The sequence below is a fragment of the Clinocottus analis genome, unplaced genomic scaffold (genome assembly GCF_023055335.1).
Source record: "Clinocottus analis isolate CAN_PGR_092001 unplaced genomic scaffold, fCliAna1.0.p SCAF_15, whole genome shotgun sequence".
NCBI lineage: Eukaryota > Metazoa > Chordata > Actinopteri > Perciformes > Cottidae > Clinocottus > Clinocottus analis.
In genome coordinates, this window is record NW_027175876.1 from 4,299,360 (window position 1) to 4,317,079 (window position 17,720).

Genomic DNA, 17,720 nt, shown 5'->3' on the forward strand with positions numbered 1-17,720 from the left:
CGATTTGCGAAAAGAAGTTTTCGCAAAAGGTTTTTGCATTCTTCTTATTTTACATAATAGTTAAATGTGTATAAATGTATTGATGGATATAGCAAGGCATAGAGATAGAGACATACAGATAGATAGATAGATAGATAGATAGATAGATAGATAGATAGATAGATAGATAGATAGATAGATAGATAGATAGATAGATAGATAGATAGATAGATAGATAGATAGATAAGCTGGTCAGTGGGTGCATGTTGTTTTTGCTCTGATGGGATAAATAAAACTGTGAGCGCGTCATTTGGGCCAAACTATTAATAAGAATGTCATTTTGGTATCCCCCTCCCCTCTGAACCCCATTAGTCCTTTGGACGCTTGCCCAACTGTGTCCGCATGGCAGCTGAGCGCATGCGCAGCGAGAGGGTTTTGAAATAATGAAGTTGAGCCTAATGCTCCTGAACAGCCTGCTGCTCTAAACTTGGACGCGGGACTGAAAACAATGGTGTTTCCCTCTGAGGTGAGCGGTCCGGTCACCCGAACAGAGACCCGGGGCTCCGGTTCAAGGTTGTGAAATAGTTTCACCGAGTCTGAAGAACTCGTCGGTGCTCGTCGCTTGGACTCTCGCGCGTAATGGCCAGCAGCGGCTGAGGTGTTGTGATCCAGTCAGTGACAGCCTGCAAACAGCAGGGAGAGCTGTGCGGAGACCTCGCCGCATCTGATCATGAGCGTTTCCAAGAAGTGAAGGCAATCTGGGAGCTTCTCGCTGGGACGGTAGTCATATTAACACAGGTGGGTTGACTTTGTTTCTTTGTTCGCAGACAGTCATACGGGCCTGTTGTTCGACTGCGTCAGTTATAAGGTCAGTGACAGTTCAGGTGGCTGCAGACCAAGACGATAACTCGATAACTGGCGCCGTTATTGACTTTGATTCAGTCGGATTCATGGCATGCAAAGTTGGAGGATAGATGAAGCATCGAGGCATGGTTCTTATTCAAATCATACTTTACTTAAACTCATTTTGTCCACCAACAAGACATTTTACTTAATTCATTTTCACAGTTGACAAGTGGGGCCGTTTCATGAATTTATTTGCCCCAATTACGCACTCACTAATACATGTGTGTGTGGAGAGATTATTGTAATATTTAATTTGGTGTACAATTTTCTTATGATTTATTTTCTTCGCCTCCGGATCTCGTAAAATAAACAAAACACTTCAATATAATTCTGCTTTTCAGGTAACAACTTGTTATGGATTGGCACAAACATAAATAAACAGTTAATAACTTGAGTTTAATTAACATAAACCATATCGCTGTAAAACTGGTGATTCAGCTGTTTTTGTTGTTGTTTTAAATTATGTGTTCAAATAAAATGAAATAAATTAAAAATTTTGACGCTTTATTCTGATGGATATTTGCCATAATGCTCTTGGACTGCAGGTCAATGTGATGGTTTTTAATCCAGATTCCATCACACATGGAGGGATTCCGTGTCCCGTCAGTGTTCCGCCAGCATCCCTGTGTGTGTCCACGACTTTTCTCCTCATCTCTCCTCTCATCCCACGTGGAGTTTGTGTTTATATTTGATATGTAGGAAATGGGAATCTTATACCGTGGCCGAGCTCTCAGGACTTGAATGGCCGCTGGCTATTGGCCTGCCCCTAACAACATGACAAGTTACGCGCCGACTCAAAATCGGATAGGTCTACTGCACCGTAATCCATACAGATTAGATTTCACATTAAGGACTCATATTTAACCAATGCGCATTAATGCGCAAGATGGATGGATGGACTGGATTTAGTTTGTGGGATTGGGGGGAATGATGATGTCCTGTACACTAGAGGTTGAAAACAAAGTATGTTTTTTTTAATTTTTTTATTTCAATTGAATAACAGTTTGGGAATTTAAAATAATCTGCACTTAATTTGAAACAGCCTGTTTTCCATTATGAGGATGAGGGAAACATAACGTGCTTGTGATTGACGTGTTCTGCCCTAAATTAAAATATTTGTAAAAATGTCAATATCGGTTTATAAGGGACTATTTTATATATTTATTTTTTAAATCCCTAAACATTTCTGCCCTTTTCATTTCTATGTTTTTTGTTGCCCTTCTTCAATTGTACTTTAACTCTTGCAGGATATTTATCCGAGACAGTCTTTTAATAAAGTTTACCATTGAAAATGAGTTTCGCAGGAATTAAATATAACAATAAATAAGCCGCCAAAAAATAAAACCCAAAAATATCTAATCTATGTATTATTACAGAATTGCTAATACAAATAGAGAGTCTACAGATATAAGAGAGAAAAAGCGTGTCTTCATATTTCATCTGAAAAATAAAAATAAAATCTAAACCGGCGTTTTTTGTTTTTTTTCTCAAAGTGTCGCCAAAAAAATAAAAATGGACCTGTGCGTAAAAACGTCAGTTCAGGCAATCAAGTCTGAGTGAAGGCGTGACCTTTAACTGCGACCTCTCCAGCCAGCAGCAGTCTGCGGTTTGTTCGACATTCTCCTCTCTTCGGCTTTTATAGCGTGAAATTACCGCAGCGCAGCCGTGTCGTCCACTTTCTAATAATCCTCCGCCGGCCCTGTGCGTGTTCCCCGTGTCGCTGTCACAACGGCCATGGAGAGAAATCTAATTCCCTCTGCTGGGACGCCGAAGGAAATGGCAGGCCTTATTGATTCCCAGCGCAGTGTCAGATAACTACTGGTTTTAGGGCCGTGTGAGGCAGACGTGTAGTGCACATGACGCGGGGACGAGGTGCAGCAAAGCAGTTGTTCACCAGCAGTCAACGACATTTAACAATATTAAAAAACATCAGTTCATATATATATATATATATATATATATATATATATATATATATATATATATATATGTATGTATGTATGTATGTATACCTATTTTAAGCTGCCATGGTACTTTGTGTTGATGCATCACTTTACTGTCCCCAAAAGTTCTCCCGTGGTTGTGTTTGCCTCCTGCATCCTCACGAAGGAAGAATATATAGATCGTGAAGGGGAGACTGCAAAGCAAACTGATAGACCGCTGAATCTGCCCTCCACTGAGGTGAGAGGGAGGGAGAGAGGGAGAGAGAGAGAGAGAAGGAGCAAGAGGGAGGGAGGGAGAGGGAGGGAGGGAGAGGGAGGGAGGGAGGGAGAGAGGCTTGGGCACAAATCAATTCACCTGAGAGACGCATTATTGTCTTCGGTTTCAGGCGAGGAGGAGCTGAGCTGAACCCTATGAAAAATTAAAAGGATGCCAGTTAAAGGATTTAGCCAGAAAACTCCACAGTGCAGTAACACACACACACACACACACACACACACACACACACACACAAAGGGCATTTGCAGCTTGCTCCTGACGCTGCCTCGTGGAGCAGGTGTAGACAAAATATTCAATTTCAAGTGGAATGGTGCAGATGCATACAAACATTTTCGTGGGGCCAATGAGCTGTACATTGTTCAGGGGCACTCCTTCCCTCACACTTGCTGGGAACCGCGGATCTAATGACCGGGAAGGACCTTTGTGTTTGCATGCGAGTGTGTGTCCTCCCAGCCTACTCTTTTGTTCAACTGTCAAACTTTTACACAATATTGCAGAGGAGCCATTTTGTGCCGTTCTTTGCGGGGACGGTGGCATTGTGTTCCGTTCTCTCGGCTGACCTTTTGTTGCAGCGTCACCCTCTGCATGACAGTGGGAGGGGGGGGCGGTGAAAAAAAAACAAAAACAAGGACACAATGTCTTCTTTTTTTTTCTTCCCCATCGCAATATCTAATCTCACTTAAGTTGTCGACAATCACCTCGGCCTCTGCGTCGCTCCAGACTCCTGCGCCAACCTGTCTCCTGTCTAGTATTAATAGGGTCACTCACTGACTGTGGTCCAGAGCCAGCCGAGCAGCCGTATCATTTACACTTCTCCGTTTTCATTGTTGATATTTACTTCTGCAATTATCTCTCCGCTTCACCCTCGGCTGAAGACGATATGCTGAAGTTACCGCTGCCGCTTCCCTCCTTCGGTCTCCTGTTGCTCACACATAAACACACTGACAGAAGGTCCGACCGACAGATGCACAAAGACGTGAAAAAAAAAAGAAGAAAGAAATTAATGCAGTATGGTGCGTGGTTTCATCCACAGTGGGAGTGTAAGGGATTCAATTTGGCGATCAAACCCTACCAAGCAAATGTTCAAGACACGTCCCCGGGAAGCAAAGAACAGGTGATGCTCAAACCTGTGCAAAGGTAGATCGAAAAGAGAGAGAGATTTCCATTGACCAAGATTTCATTTTCTCATTTCTCTGCCCCTCAGGCGTGTGGCGGTTCAAAACCCAAGAAACCATGGAGGCCTCACAGGACCTCAACGAACAGATGGTGAGTTAAATGCTACTGTATGCATGTGTGGGTGTGTGTGTGTGTGTGTGTGTGTGTGCGCGTGTGTGGGTACCTTGTATCGGCCACACAAGTCTGAGGTATGGGTGCATTGGAGAGATGTGTGTGTGTGTGTGTGTGTGTGTGTGTGTGTGTGTGTGTGTGTGTGTGTGGTAACATACAGCAGATGTGCTCCAGTGAGTGTACAGTAACCATATGGCAGCAGTCAGCAGTGAATGAGACTTAGAAACAATGCTGAACGGAGACATGAATTTAGGAACTGTGAGTGTGTGTGTGTGTGTGTGTGTGTGTGTGTGTGTGTGTGTGTGTGTGTGTGTACAAAGGTACTGTTGGAAAGAGGAAGGTGAAGCTTTGACAAAATACTTTGTAATGTGTCTTTTCAATCGCTAACATACAGCATCTCTTAAAAGCTTGATCCCATACACACACACACACACACACACCCACACACACACACACACACACACACACACACAAGCCCGTGAGTCTCAGCGCGGCCAGCCGCTCTGCGTCACTTCACGTCAGCGTAGCAGCGTCCCAGTTCTGCTTGTTTAAAGATCAGGCCGTATTGTTGGGAAAATGATTTTGGCGGCGACGAGGTCCGCTCGCATTTCAAAGTCGTTAGTCAGCCACCAGAACAGGTGTAATTTCATCTCCTCCTCCTCCTCCTTCTCCTCCTTCTCCTCCATCAAGCTTGCTTCTCTCTCCCTCACTCTCCCTCTGACCTGCCAGCCTCGACAGTAATAATAGCGCGAAGTGGGACAGAGCGCATGAAGTGTGTTGTTTTTCCCCCACTTTTTGTGTTGCTCTGTCAGACTCGCCCTGGGTTCGATTACCGGCTGACCCCAGCGGAGGGCTGTCACTCACACGTGCAGTACAGTACATGCAGACAACGGAAAGGCACAGAAAAAGACAAAGGGAGCAAGAAAGAGTACGAGAGGAGCATCCATCTTGTCTCGCTGCCATCCAAATATGAAATATTGATGTCCATATTCCCCAATTACTTCACCTGCTTTAAATAGGACACTGATATCATTTATAATGTGAATTTGAGCTGGGGCTCAGAGGCATTGATTAATTGTTCAGCTTGGAAATGAGACCTCAGAGCAAGGACAGAGATTTGAATCTTAGCGCACAGAGCTGGAGACGCACAGGGCGGAGATTTGTGACTTCTGGGAAGGTTTGGTCTTTATCCTTTTTTGCAAAAAAGTATTCAAGTTACTTTATGAAGCTGAATCAAAATGGTGTCGTTGGGGCTGTATTTTTAAATCAGTATTTTGGTGTCTGATGCACATTGTGCATGCTTTACGAGGCACACCTCGCTAAAATGACTGCAGCCGACAACAGAAGCCCTGCAGTGAGTCCTGCCTGTGTTCGGTTTCAATGTCCGGTCGTCTGCCGGTTTCATCGTTTGGCCCAAGGAAAGTCACACTTTCCCAAATTTAATTGAAATGTATTGTTTGGTCCCACCAACAGTCCAAACCTAAATATATTTCGGTGAATATCATCGCAGAAGAAGTAATAATCATGATTGAGAAGGGGAAAAACATTTAACTTCAATTAAATTTGGCATTCCTATTATAAACAATTCCTTTACTGTAAATTGACCGATCAGATAATAATTTTAACTATGATAACCAAATCCAAGCTGATATTCAAATCATCTAAAAATGTCAGTATTGCTCACGGTAGATATTTCAAAACTTCCATTTCCCTTGCAGCTTTGTGTTCTTTGTCTCATTTTGATTACAAATGACATCTTACACAAATTCAATTTTCCTTGACTGAAAAAAAAAGCTTTTCGTTTATAAATGGATTGTATAATTGTGATGCATTTTTCCTATAAATGTTTTCTCCTCTTGAAAGTGCCTAATTCTTTCCTCGCTCTGCATCATTGAAATAGGCGTGTCTCGGGTGACTGAGAAAACAGCGCAGACCTCACACACAAAGTTTCGGGGAGTTGTCTTTTGAAAGCTGATACCCCCATACCTCCCCTCTACCCTTTTAAAGTCCCCCCTCTGTCCCTTACTTCCTCCACCCCGCCCTTTTCCCACCACATCCATTGCACGTCATCTGGGTTACGGTCAGGCGTCCTCTCTGGCCGCCTGCCTGCCGAGGGCCAGCCTGCCGTCTGGGGTCCTCGGGGAGCGCTGGAAGGAGCCTGAGGCAGGGCCAACAGTGGTTAGCCTCTTAATTCTACTTTTAGTTTGTTTAAGCGTCCCACTCCACCTGTTGTCACTTACTTGTTTAGCTTCGGAGAAAAGGTGACAACCATTTTCTTTATTTCTTTTTTTTTGTTGTTGTTGTTGTCGGCGTGAGATGTCGACAAAGAGATGATGACGTTTGGATCAAAAGTGTTATTATGATTTCAGTTAAATCCAATAATGAATTTGTATAAGCAAGAAGCAGATGCATCGTGATGATAGACCAGCACGAGTCCTTGAGTATACACACACACACACAAACACACACACACACACACACGCCCTCCACACACGGTCCCTCCATGGCTCTTGATCCGACAGAGCCCTGATAGAAGTCTCCAGTCCCGTTGGCTCGTGGAGGAAGCAGTGAGAGACGGGAGGGGGTGAGCGCCGCTGTTTGTTGACCCCGGGGAGCCTTGCAGGATTTAAATGTATGGCCACCAAAAGAGGAAAAAAAAGTAAGAGAGATGAAGTAGGAGGAAAAAAGAGGGGGGAAAAAAGGCTCTTTTAGCTGTAGCCTTTTCCTCTGGTGCGCTGGGAGAGGCCCCGAGTATGGCAGCTGTCCCAGTCTGTGTATATGTGTGTGTGTGTGTGTGTGTGTGAGACAGAAAGACGGAGCGAGAGACCAAGTTAAAGGAGCAAAGGGGTCAGGTTGCACCCCTCTTTCACCCCTACAGCCCCATACAGACACATTCACACAAACTTACATGCAGCAGCAGTAGCTAAATGCGAGCACGGCCCAACCCCGATTGCCAAGATTGCATTGGTGTCATAGACAGTCGTTGCAAAATCTGCCCGGCGACAAGGCCAGTGGACAGATCACAGGAGTGTGGAGTGTAACAGCTACCCCCCTGGGTTCCCTCTCGTAGGCTGGCATCCTAGTTGTGGCACCGAGGTGCACTTCAATTTCAGCGAGGTGTACGGTGGTTCTTGTAAGATTTATGTTTAGTTGACAGCTGAGTGTTGCTTTGAGGAGCTGCCGTTCAGTCAGAGCTCCACAGAGGGAAGGAATGGTTTAGGGCAATATTTTCATATAATAGAAGCCCATTGTTCTTTGATTATATATTTCATCAGGAGGCGATGAAGTAGAAAAAAAAAGCGAAGGAGCACGCACGAACGTAACTCATCATCAGGAAGATGCTGATGGTCATATTTTAAACGAATATTTGGACAATGTAAGAAATATTCGCTTTCCTGCCATCGAAAGCGATGGACGGTCCACATACACGGATGTGTGTGTTTGACATCCGTCACAATTCATGAACTGTGTCAATGAGATATCCATCGCCCCCAAGACCCACGTGCAGTTTGTATCGCGCAAGCTAAGTTTGTATACGGTCCGAACAACAGCTGTCATGATCGACCACAGCAACCATAACCAACACTGGGAGTCTGACTAAAATCAATGAATCAATTCAAAACAATAAGTGAGCTTTACAGGTGTTGGTGGACATACATGTGTTAGCTGGACAGAACCATGCTGTTTCCCGCCTGCAGACAGCCTTCATGCTAAGCTAACTAGCTGCTGGCTGTATTTAACAGACTGACACGAGAATAGTATTCATCTTCTCATCTAACTTTCAGTAAGAGAACAAGTGTATTTCCCAATTTGTTGAGCAAACACTTAAACGTTTCGAATATTTAAGAGTGAAATTTTCTTGTTTTTCTGGCGTTTATGAACAAAATATGACTTTACATTTTTAAATCGGGTGAATTTAAAATAAATACTGAGATAAAGGATTCTACTTTTATGAGAACAATGGAAAGATAACTCCCTTTCTCTTTGTTTTGACATTGAGTTAAGCCGAAACAACCAAAACATCTGTTTCTCACCGAGACCCGTTCAGTTCTTGCGTTGCTTCAGATAATCTTTAACTCGTATATAAGAGAGTCGAGCGAGACTCTGGCCGGCCGGGGAAAGCCTGCTAGGTGTGAGGTGAGCAGGTCACAGACGGCCTGTGAGCCAATCACAGTCCGACAGACTCAACCCCCCCCCCCCTCCCAAACAGACTGGAGAATCCATCTAGAAACCCAGAGCAACCGGCGTGGGCTTTCTAGAGGAACGCACCAGACAGGAAACCACATGATACGTGTGCTTTAGTGTCTGCTGCGTGTGTCTGTGTGAGAGCATGTGTGTGTAGGTGTTTCTCTCTCTGTTATACACATAAACTCTCTCCGCGGTGTGGGACGGCTGAGGTCATCCGAGTGGAGCGACGGCTTCATATCGTGACCGTGCTTGTTCGACGGAAGTCAATCAGTGCGCGATATTTTCCAGCCGAGGTTCCGCACTTTATTGATTACTCACAGCGTTTTCAAGGAAAGGCCCATCGTTGCCAGATGTTACGGTTCCCTCTGCTGAACATTTTAGCACGAGAAGTCGATTATTAGAGGAATTATAAGGACACCGAAGTCACACTCTTCCAAACTCTAAATCATGATATGAACAGAATAAATCCTGAAAAAAGAAATTGTTCCCATCACCTTCCATAAATAGACCCTTGAAAGCACAGCACAGCTTTTGTTCGGACCGGTCTTCTGGCCAAACGCTCATCTGCCACTGGTTACAAATAAAGGAGCATATTTCCTCATTTGGCCGGGAAGGAAATGAAACGGCAACAATTGTGCTTTGGTTTTAGGAGGAACCTGCCTGCTCGGCCTGCTGGAGAACTTCCTCTGCTCCTCTGCTGGGAGATTATATTTCTCTCTCTCTCTCTGCAGCGTAGCAGCAGAGCGGTATCAGACTCAGAGGGTTGAGATCTGGGTCTCTGTGTTGTCTGTCCCAGACTGCAGCGAAGGACTTCTTTCATTATCGATCAATCAATTCGTTCATTTTCTTGTGTTACTTGTCAACCATTGGCCATTTCCTCCAGTGTGTGTTCTCGTAACATTTACGTTCAAAACTTGTGTTTTCTTGAAGATTAAAAATACATTGAAGTTCTAGTTATGTTATAGAAATCAGAAGATGATGAACACCAGATTGAAACAGAAAGATATTTGATTTGCAATAAAAAAACATACAAGAGCGACTAATCTTAACTTGTGAGAATCTGGATCTTTGATAACAGTGGATTATCAACATTATAGAATATGTTTAATGCTGACCATTCATTTTGAAAATGGCCACAATGCCAGCAAAGAGTAAAAGTTGTCCATTTGTCGCAGGTGGGACAGGTAAAAAACTAGAACATGAAGTGTAATAGAACAAACAGCATGCCGTCAGCTTTTCAGTATTATTGAGACTTATCCATTTGTATTGGCAATGTGTGTATTTAAGACTTACTAAGGATGCACATGTGTCCATCCGACCATGTTCGAAATGGATCCAACGTTGATGCCCAAAGGGACACGTTCCCCCTGTCCTTGATTCTGTCTGTCTGTCTGTCTGTCTGTCTGTCTGTCTGTCTGTCTGTCTGTCTGTCTGTCCGTCCGTCTGTCTCACCTTCTTCCTCCGCCGGCCGGTCGGCCCGCCTCTTCGTCTCTCCCTCTGTCTCTCTGGCTGGAGTGATGATTCAGGGCCTATTGTGAAGTCAGCAATCCGATACAGAGCCAGCCCGAGAGCAGGGAGGGGGGGGGGAGGTGGACGAAAGAGGGAGGAGGGAGGGATACAGAGAGTAGAGGGGGATGAGAAACAGAAGGTACTATGGGTGTTCTCAGAGCCAGGTCCATGCTGTCTGGAGCCCAGGGCGCTTTGGCACCCGTACCTGTCCTCTGCTTTACCTGTTGCTCTCATTCTCTGATTCGGCCTACGGTCTCTGTGTCTCTTTGCTCCCCAACTAAGCTCTCCTTTTTAGTCTCCCTGCCCGTCCCTCTTCTTTTTTTTCCTTCTTTTTTTTTACACTTACGTACATCCTCCTCTCCCTCAAGCTGCCTTTCCTTCTTTGCAGACATATGGTATTGCGAGTGATTTTATTAGGAAGATGATATGAAGTGTTTCGAGGCCTGGTATGATGGAACAGCTTTGGAGACACTCAACACCCGCTCACTCTCCTCGCTGCGTCGGACGGCAGCAACTTCTTACAATATTGACTCTGAGAGCAGATGGCATGTGAGGGCATACCTTTCTGTCTGCTGAATGTCTCTCCATTTGTCTTTTTTTGAAGGATATCTACCTTATGGTGTACATCTCACACACTTACACACACACACACACACACACACACACACACACACACACGCGCGCGAACACACACACACACACACACTCTGTGATGTCATGAGCAGCATTATTTAACAGGCAGCTGGGAGGCCATTCATCATTTAATTAAAAGCGTCTGAAAGGGATCTGAGGCCTAATGAGATTAGCTTTAATTATTGATGCGGCTGCTGCTGCTGCCACAGACACGCACTTACACGCACGCACACACACGCACACACACACGCACACACACACACACGCACAGCCACACTCCAGTTATGACCGACACGGACACTCAGGCTCTCGAAGAGTTAAACTTTTAAAACACAAACATGTTCACTCTTTTTGCTTTTGAATTCTTTGCCCCCTTACCTGATCTTTTTTCCCCAACACACACACACACACACACACACACACATCTCATTGATTTCGTTGGGATGTGGAGGTGCTCAGGGGGATGGGTTGGTGGACCCGGTAGCGGGTGGAGGGGGGGGGCTGCGGTATGGGGACCGAGCGGGAAGGGAGGGGGGGTAGCTGCGGTCGGGGGTTGGGGATGAGGAAGGGTGAGGAGGGAGGAAGGAGGGGCGGGGGGGGCGCGTTGCAGGAGGATGGTGTTGTGTTTCTTCAGGTCTCTCACAGCCGCAAAGAAGAGCTCAAACTGTTCTAGTCCGCTCGCTTTTCTCCATGTCACCGAGCTGAATCCTGCCAGAAAACATTTTCTATTCGTTTAGCATCACACACTCAGCCGAGTAGCGTCCTGTGCGTTTCACCTACGATTGTCTGCGCAGCATGCGTTCATAAGGACTGACCTGCCCTTTGTTCTACCTTGAAATGGTTCAAGCTAATGATGGATTGGTCCTAAATATTCATAATATTAACACACAAGTTTAGGATTTAGTATCTGCTCTTCTGTCACAACTTCAATCTTGGTGACTAATCTGCCATGACATACACACATCATGGAGCTGGAGAATCATTCATTATTTAGGGCTGGCGATTCTCAGTTAATTGATTAATCGTTGTCTGTAAAATGGATTCATGAGGATGAACTTATTATTTCCGCACTGAACTTCACCTTTAAGTTCACAATGCAGTCATCTGTCACAGTGTGTTTCTAAACCTTTAGACATATTGAGTTGTGTGTTCAGCGCCACTGATTAGAGTGATGTTCTGGAGTGCTACTGTGTGTGTGTGTGTGTGTGTGTGTGTGTGTGTGTGTGTGTGTGTGTGTGTGTGTGTGTGTGCTTAGTCAGCCATAGACTGGTTTAGGTTTCTCCCAGTTGTTTTTTTAATCACTCTCATCAGATTAGCTGAGCAGGGGCAGTCGAGGCCAAACGCTTCACAATTAACAGCGCAGAACCGGCCCACACACACACACACACACACACACACACACACACACACACACACACACACACACACACACACACACACATCCATCAGTGACTTTTCATTTGTCTCCATTGAGTAAAGCTGCATTAAATCATGTCTGTGATCCCCTCCACTCTGAGACAATGAGGAGCCAATTGAAATGGCAGATATGAAGACCACCAGGACGGCCAGGAGGCCTTCGTCACCGTTCTCCTCTACTGCTCTTCCTCCACCCACAGTATTCTCTACATGATTAAATAAAACATATCTTTGGGATTCTAAAATTAGAAAAGTCCACTGACCACTCTTTGTCCTTATAGAGAGATGAAAACAGAAGACATACTTTTCTTGAAGACGAGCGATCAAACCCTGTACCTAATTGTTCGACCTTAGAATTGATTTAATGTCCTCGTCAGCTGAAGAAATCCATTCATAGTTTCAAAATAATCTGGAACCATTGGTGCCGTGTCGGCGCGACGGGTCTGCTGGAGGCAAGATTTGCAATCTCAAACTGAAGATTTAGAAAAGTACAATTGATTTCACAGAGCCGAGTCTTGAGGTTGCTCCTTTCTTTTCCAAAGCAGTTTGTTGTTTTCCGCTGATGTCGTCACTTTTTTTTTTTTTAATACAAGGTTTTACAAGTGAGCTGTGACCACAGTAATGGTGGCTTGTCTGCTTTTGCCTGCAACCCGAATTTCCTAATCAGGTCTCAGAAGCGGATGGGTCACAGGAATGGAGCAGCAGCCCTGGAGCCCAGACTCTTAGTGGCCGCCGATTGTCCGTGTGGCAATTACTCCAACACAATTGTTTGCATTGTTTTCTCTTTTTAAATGCACCGCTCAAGTATAATTGTGCATTGTGCATTTTTTTCTTCTTCTCCAAATCTTGACTGAGGCAATTTTTTAGTCGAGGAGCCATGTGTCAACATCTGTTTTATATTTGTTTAAAGTTTCTGTGCGTACGTGTTGTATATTGTGAGCTCGTGTTTTCTTTCTCATGGGCAAATTCCATGAAAATAACCAAAAGTCACAATGAATTGGTGAAGACAATGTTTCCTTTTTTTTTTTTGCCAACGCTAAATCTATAACATTTATATTGACCTTGGTGTTTGGACAGTCATGGTCGGTAGTCGTCCCCACTGACAAATGAAGTGTTAGTGTGTTTTTCACTGAGTGGTATCAATCTTCTTATCTCAGAAAACGTCAAATCACACACCAAAAAAATACACAAACCATTCTCCACTATTAAGCTTTGGATTAATCTTGATTATTTGAGCTATTAACTGTTTGGAAATATAAAAAATGCCTGTCAAGAAAAGTCTCAGTCTATTGTTTAAAGCACATACTATTCAACATGTCACGTCCACGATGGTTTGATCAGTTCAGGATCATTCCCTCACTCAAATATATTGTTATGTTTATTCTTTTTTTTTTCAAGTGAACTCACACATGCACCTTATCAAAGTCGCTGTAACCTGTGTATAGCTTGGAGCGACCGTGCTGGGTGTTGTTCTCTCCTTCCTCAGATTGTGCGTATTGTCTTGGGGGGTTCAATGTAGAGGTCAGCGTCTAGTGTTAGCTCTATTTTCGTCTTGAAGACAAAGGTTCAAAGACATGTGATACAGTGTGTGAATATACTTTCATTTCTTTCCTTCCAAATGTGAGTAGGCAGCTCTTGGCAAATGTATGTGAGGCAGAGAGAGAGACGGGGGAGAGAGAGAGAGAGAGAGAGAGAGAGAGAGATGTTTTTGGAGAGTACCTTTTCACCCAAACACCTCCTCCTCCACCTTCTCCCTGCTCCACAGACTCACCCTGTTCTTCCCTTTCACTCCCTTACTTCTTTTTTTCTTCCTCTTTTATAGCTTCCTACTACACCTGAAAAAGGGGCATTTTTGGACGCATAAAGAGAAGGATAGTTTTACACCTCCCCGGGCCGGGGGAACTGGTGGGGGTGCAGGAGGAGTGGTGGAGGGAGGCGGGGAGGGAAGGAGGGAGGAGGCTCGGCACAATGTATTTTACATGAAAGGAAGGGGATAGAGTTACTGCACCGATAACCACTCATACAAATGGGGAGAGCAGAGAGCTTTGAGCAGGGGACAGGTAAACGTGTGAGACTCTGTGTGTGTGTGTGTGTGTGTGTGTGTGAGGGAGAGAGAGAGAGAGAGAGAGAGAGAGAGAGAGAGAGAGAGAGAGAGAGAGAGAGGTTGTGTTTGTGTGGTGAGTAACATCCTTCATGAATGTGTTTTGTGGTCAACACACACCAGCCGATTTCAGAGACAGGAATGGCTGGATGATCATGTTGCACAGGTGTGTGTCTGTCTCTGTGTGTGTGTGTGTGTGTGTGTGTGTGTGTGTGTGTGTGTGTGTGTGTGTGTGTGCGTGTGTGTTAATGTTTGTGCATGTGTAAAAGAATTCCTTTCCAAATTTTTTTCTCCCAATGACTTCTGTTATGTGTGAAGTGGACACATCCAACATCTTTGTCGTCTGCATGTTCCTGACCTTTTTAAACGGTGATAATATTCAAGGAATATTTTAATATTCACGAAAGATTATTCGCTTTCTTGCCGAGAGTTAGATGAGAAGGTTAATGCCACTATCATGTCTGTGCGATAGATATGATGCCAGTTAGCTTAGCTCAGCACACACACTAGAAACATAGGGAAACCACCTGGCTCTGGTAAAAAAAACAAACACAACTTGCTGTTTTGTCACTTCATAATTTTTTGTATCGATTAAATATATGATGTATTAATTAGTGAGGTTTAGCTGTGCTGCTTGGTGGACTTTGTTAACTTTGACAGAGTCATGCTAGCTGTCTCTCCATGTTTCTAGTCTTTATGCTAAGTTGACTCCTTTTAGCTAACTAAGCCTAGCATTAGCGTCTTATATATCATACACACTCTTGATAAAAAAAAAAGCATGTAAGCACCTTCCATAATGTTTAACTATTCTCAGATTTAATAAGGCTCGTTAATTATAATACTTAATGTCTATGTTGTGTAATTAATTGATTAAAAATACATTTTAAATATATTGATTTGAAGATAATTAAATGCATTTAATTGTCCTAAATCAAAGCTTATTAAAATGCACTTCAGAAAACAAGAAAAGAACAGGGAGACAAAAGAAATGAAGACAGCAGAGTGTGTCTCCGCCTGTCTTGCTTTTTGCTGAGTGGAAGATAAACTGCTGTTGTTCCACTTCAAGAACAAAGTTGTTCTCGAGGGCCTCTTCTCGGGGAGCGAGGCACCCCAGTCGGACAGTTTTTAAAACCCTCCTAAAGTCAACAAAAACCAAAGCCCAGTCCTGTTATTTAGCTGTCTAATATACGACCCGCTTCAATTGCCTCAGTTCACCCGCTCTGATGTGCCCAAGTTAAGCTACTGTTTTGTTTTTTTTTACTCTTTTTTTGTGTGTGTGTTTTTTTTCTCCATATTTCATCAGACGTGTTTTGGGACACCTCCCTTGCTCCCTTCTCCACTTGCTGTGAAAGTATTTCATCGGGGATGTTTTTGGACGACCCCCTCCCGATGGGCGTCCTGCCTGGCTAATAATAAAGTGCTTGAGTTGTCAAGCGCTTCGGCAACACCCTAATCTGTTCTGACAGCTAGTCCTCCACGTACGCTCTCAAGCGTCCCCGCACACAAGCGCACGTCGACATGCACGTATTACACACTTTCAACAGACCTTTGCACCGGTGTGTGTGCGCGTAGAGTCTCAGACAGTCTATCAATCAGGCTGTTCATTGAGGTCACCGGTGACCGAGCTAAAGGTGGCTGGTGCGCGGTTGGAGACAGTCGCCCTGTTCCAAATTGGTCTCTGGGCCTGTGTACATATACGTACTGCACCCTTCTCAGCTGTTTTCTGTTCGCATCCTAGATGTACAGTAACATTCTGACTGGTCCGTGCTGTTGAAGGGTCAGTTTGCCCAAATTAGAAAGAAATCTCACGTAATTCTAGCGGTGTCTGGCTTTTATTTGCCAGTTCAGTCGTTAGATATTGTCTGCAAAGTATATCACGTATCTCAATATTCATTGTATCAAAATCCATTACCACTTAATGATTTATTTTTTTATGTGTTAGCGTCAAATTGTTTCAGAGATTGAAAGTGATGCTTAAACGCAGCGTGGTAAACCAGAATCAGCCGGATTAAAAAAACAGATGTTTGGAACTGCAAATCCTGCACAGGCTGCATTCTTTCAGGGTGCTTTTCACTTGATAGCTCAACAAATGCCATTTTGATGTGCGTTTAAAATCATAATGGGCGTAATGTTGGACGTGAGCAGTGTCTGATGCTCTTTAAAATCAATTTAGAAGATCTCCACTGAAAACTGACTTTCTGATTCAAGTTTGAATCTGAACTAAATACCAGGAGAGGTGAGAGACAAAACATTACCCTTTAAATCGGTATTTTGGACTAGAAGGGTCCGGCACCGACGCTGGTTTTAGTGTGTGTGCGCGCGTGTGTGTGTGTGTGCGTGTGTGTGTGTGTGTGGTTTGGGTGTGTGCCTCCCCTGACAACACCTTGGCGACGAAGGCGAAAGAGTGCCATCTTCAGACCGAGGCAGCTGGGAATCCGCCTCGTTGATACGACACCCTCGCCCATCCCTGCGGCTCAGCCACGCTCCACATACGACACACTCGTGCGGCCCCCGTGGTTCCAACAGACACGTTGAACGTGTGTGCTTGTGTGCTCAGGTGTACATGTGAGTTTGAGTGGTGTGGGTAGAGTTTGTGTGATGGGTGTGGGGCGGAGGGGTTGTTGCACGGTGTGAAGTTTATGGTCTGGCCTTCACTTTCTACTGCACAGCAAGACATTGACATTACATCCGCACCACATTTACCGGCTTGGCTTCACAGACTTAATCATGCTGGAGCTTCCACCAGCAGGGTTTGAGTCTCACACACGCGGATGTTTTTAATTTAAGGGGCTCCGACATTTTTTTGAGTTATGTTATATGTTCATACACGGGCTGGTTAGCGTGCGGAATTCAGTTTATTTGTGTCTGAAAAAGGCTACATCTGTTCCATTTTTAAAAAGGTTCTTTGGCTTTAAAATGAAAGCCTGAGTGAGTCCGTAGTGAGTGACAGCAGAGCGAGAGAGAGAGAGAGAGAGAGAGAGAGAGAGAGAGAGAGAGAGAGAGAGAGAGAGATGAGGAGGGGGAGGAGGGGAAGAGAAAAAGAGGGGGAGGAGGCAGAGGAGGAGAGAAACAGGACGAGTGAAAATGTTCCCCATTACCGGAGTGGAGGAAGACGGGAGCTGTGCATGGATTGACCTGAGGAGACGAGCGTAGTTCCTTTTTGCCGTTTGCGTCTTCCCTCCAGCCGCTGCATGTTCGTTCGGAGTGAAAGAGAAAGAGAAGAAGGCTGCACTTCTACTAGAAAAGGAGAAAAACGTGACACCTGGAGTACAAAGTGAGAGGCAGGTAGATAGGAGAGGAGTTGAAGTTTCTGAGGGGTGTGCGAGACCAGCGAAGCCGGTGGATCGTACAGCTCTGTAATGCTTTGTGGAAGTAAAGGACTGCTACCTGACCTTATTACACCCTGAGGTAAGAGTGTGTGTCTGTGTGAGGGTGTTCCATGCTCACACTCATGCTGTATTTTATCTAAATCAAGCGTACT

The 17,720-nt window shown here is 44.6% G+C and overlaps 1 protein-coding gene across 2 annotated transcripts in view; it reads left to right on the top strand.

The window, feature by feature from the left end:
- Nucleotides 1-471: 471 nt before the first annotated feature.
- eya4 (EYA transcriptional coactivator and phosphatase 4) overlaps nucleotides 472-17,720 on the top strand; it is a 39,831-nt gene continuing 22,582 nt past the window's right edge. The window contains exons 1-2 of one of the 2 annotated variants that reach the window (XM_068576928.1): nucleotides 472-777; nucleotides 4,310-4,371. In XM_068576928.1, the coding sequence (XP_068433029.1) occupies nucleotides 4,339-4,371 (33 nt within the window). In that variant the 5' untranslated portion in view covers nucleotides 472-777; nucleotides 4,310-4,338. Of the gene's footprint in view, nucleotides 778-4,309; nucleotides 4,372-17,347; nucleotides 17,648-17,720 lie in introns of those variants that run through there. The other variant, XM_068576929.1, reaches the window with a different exon arrangement.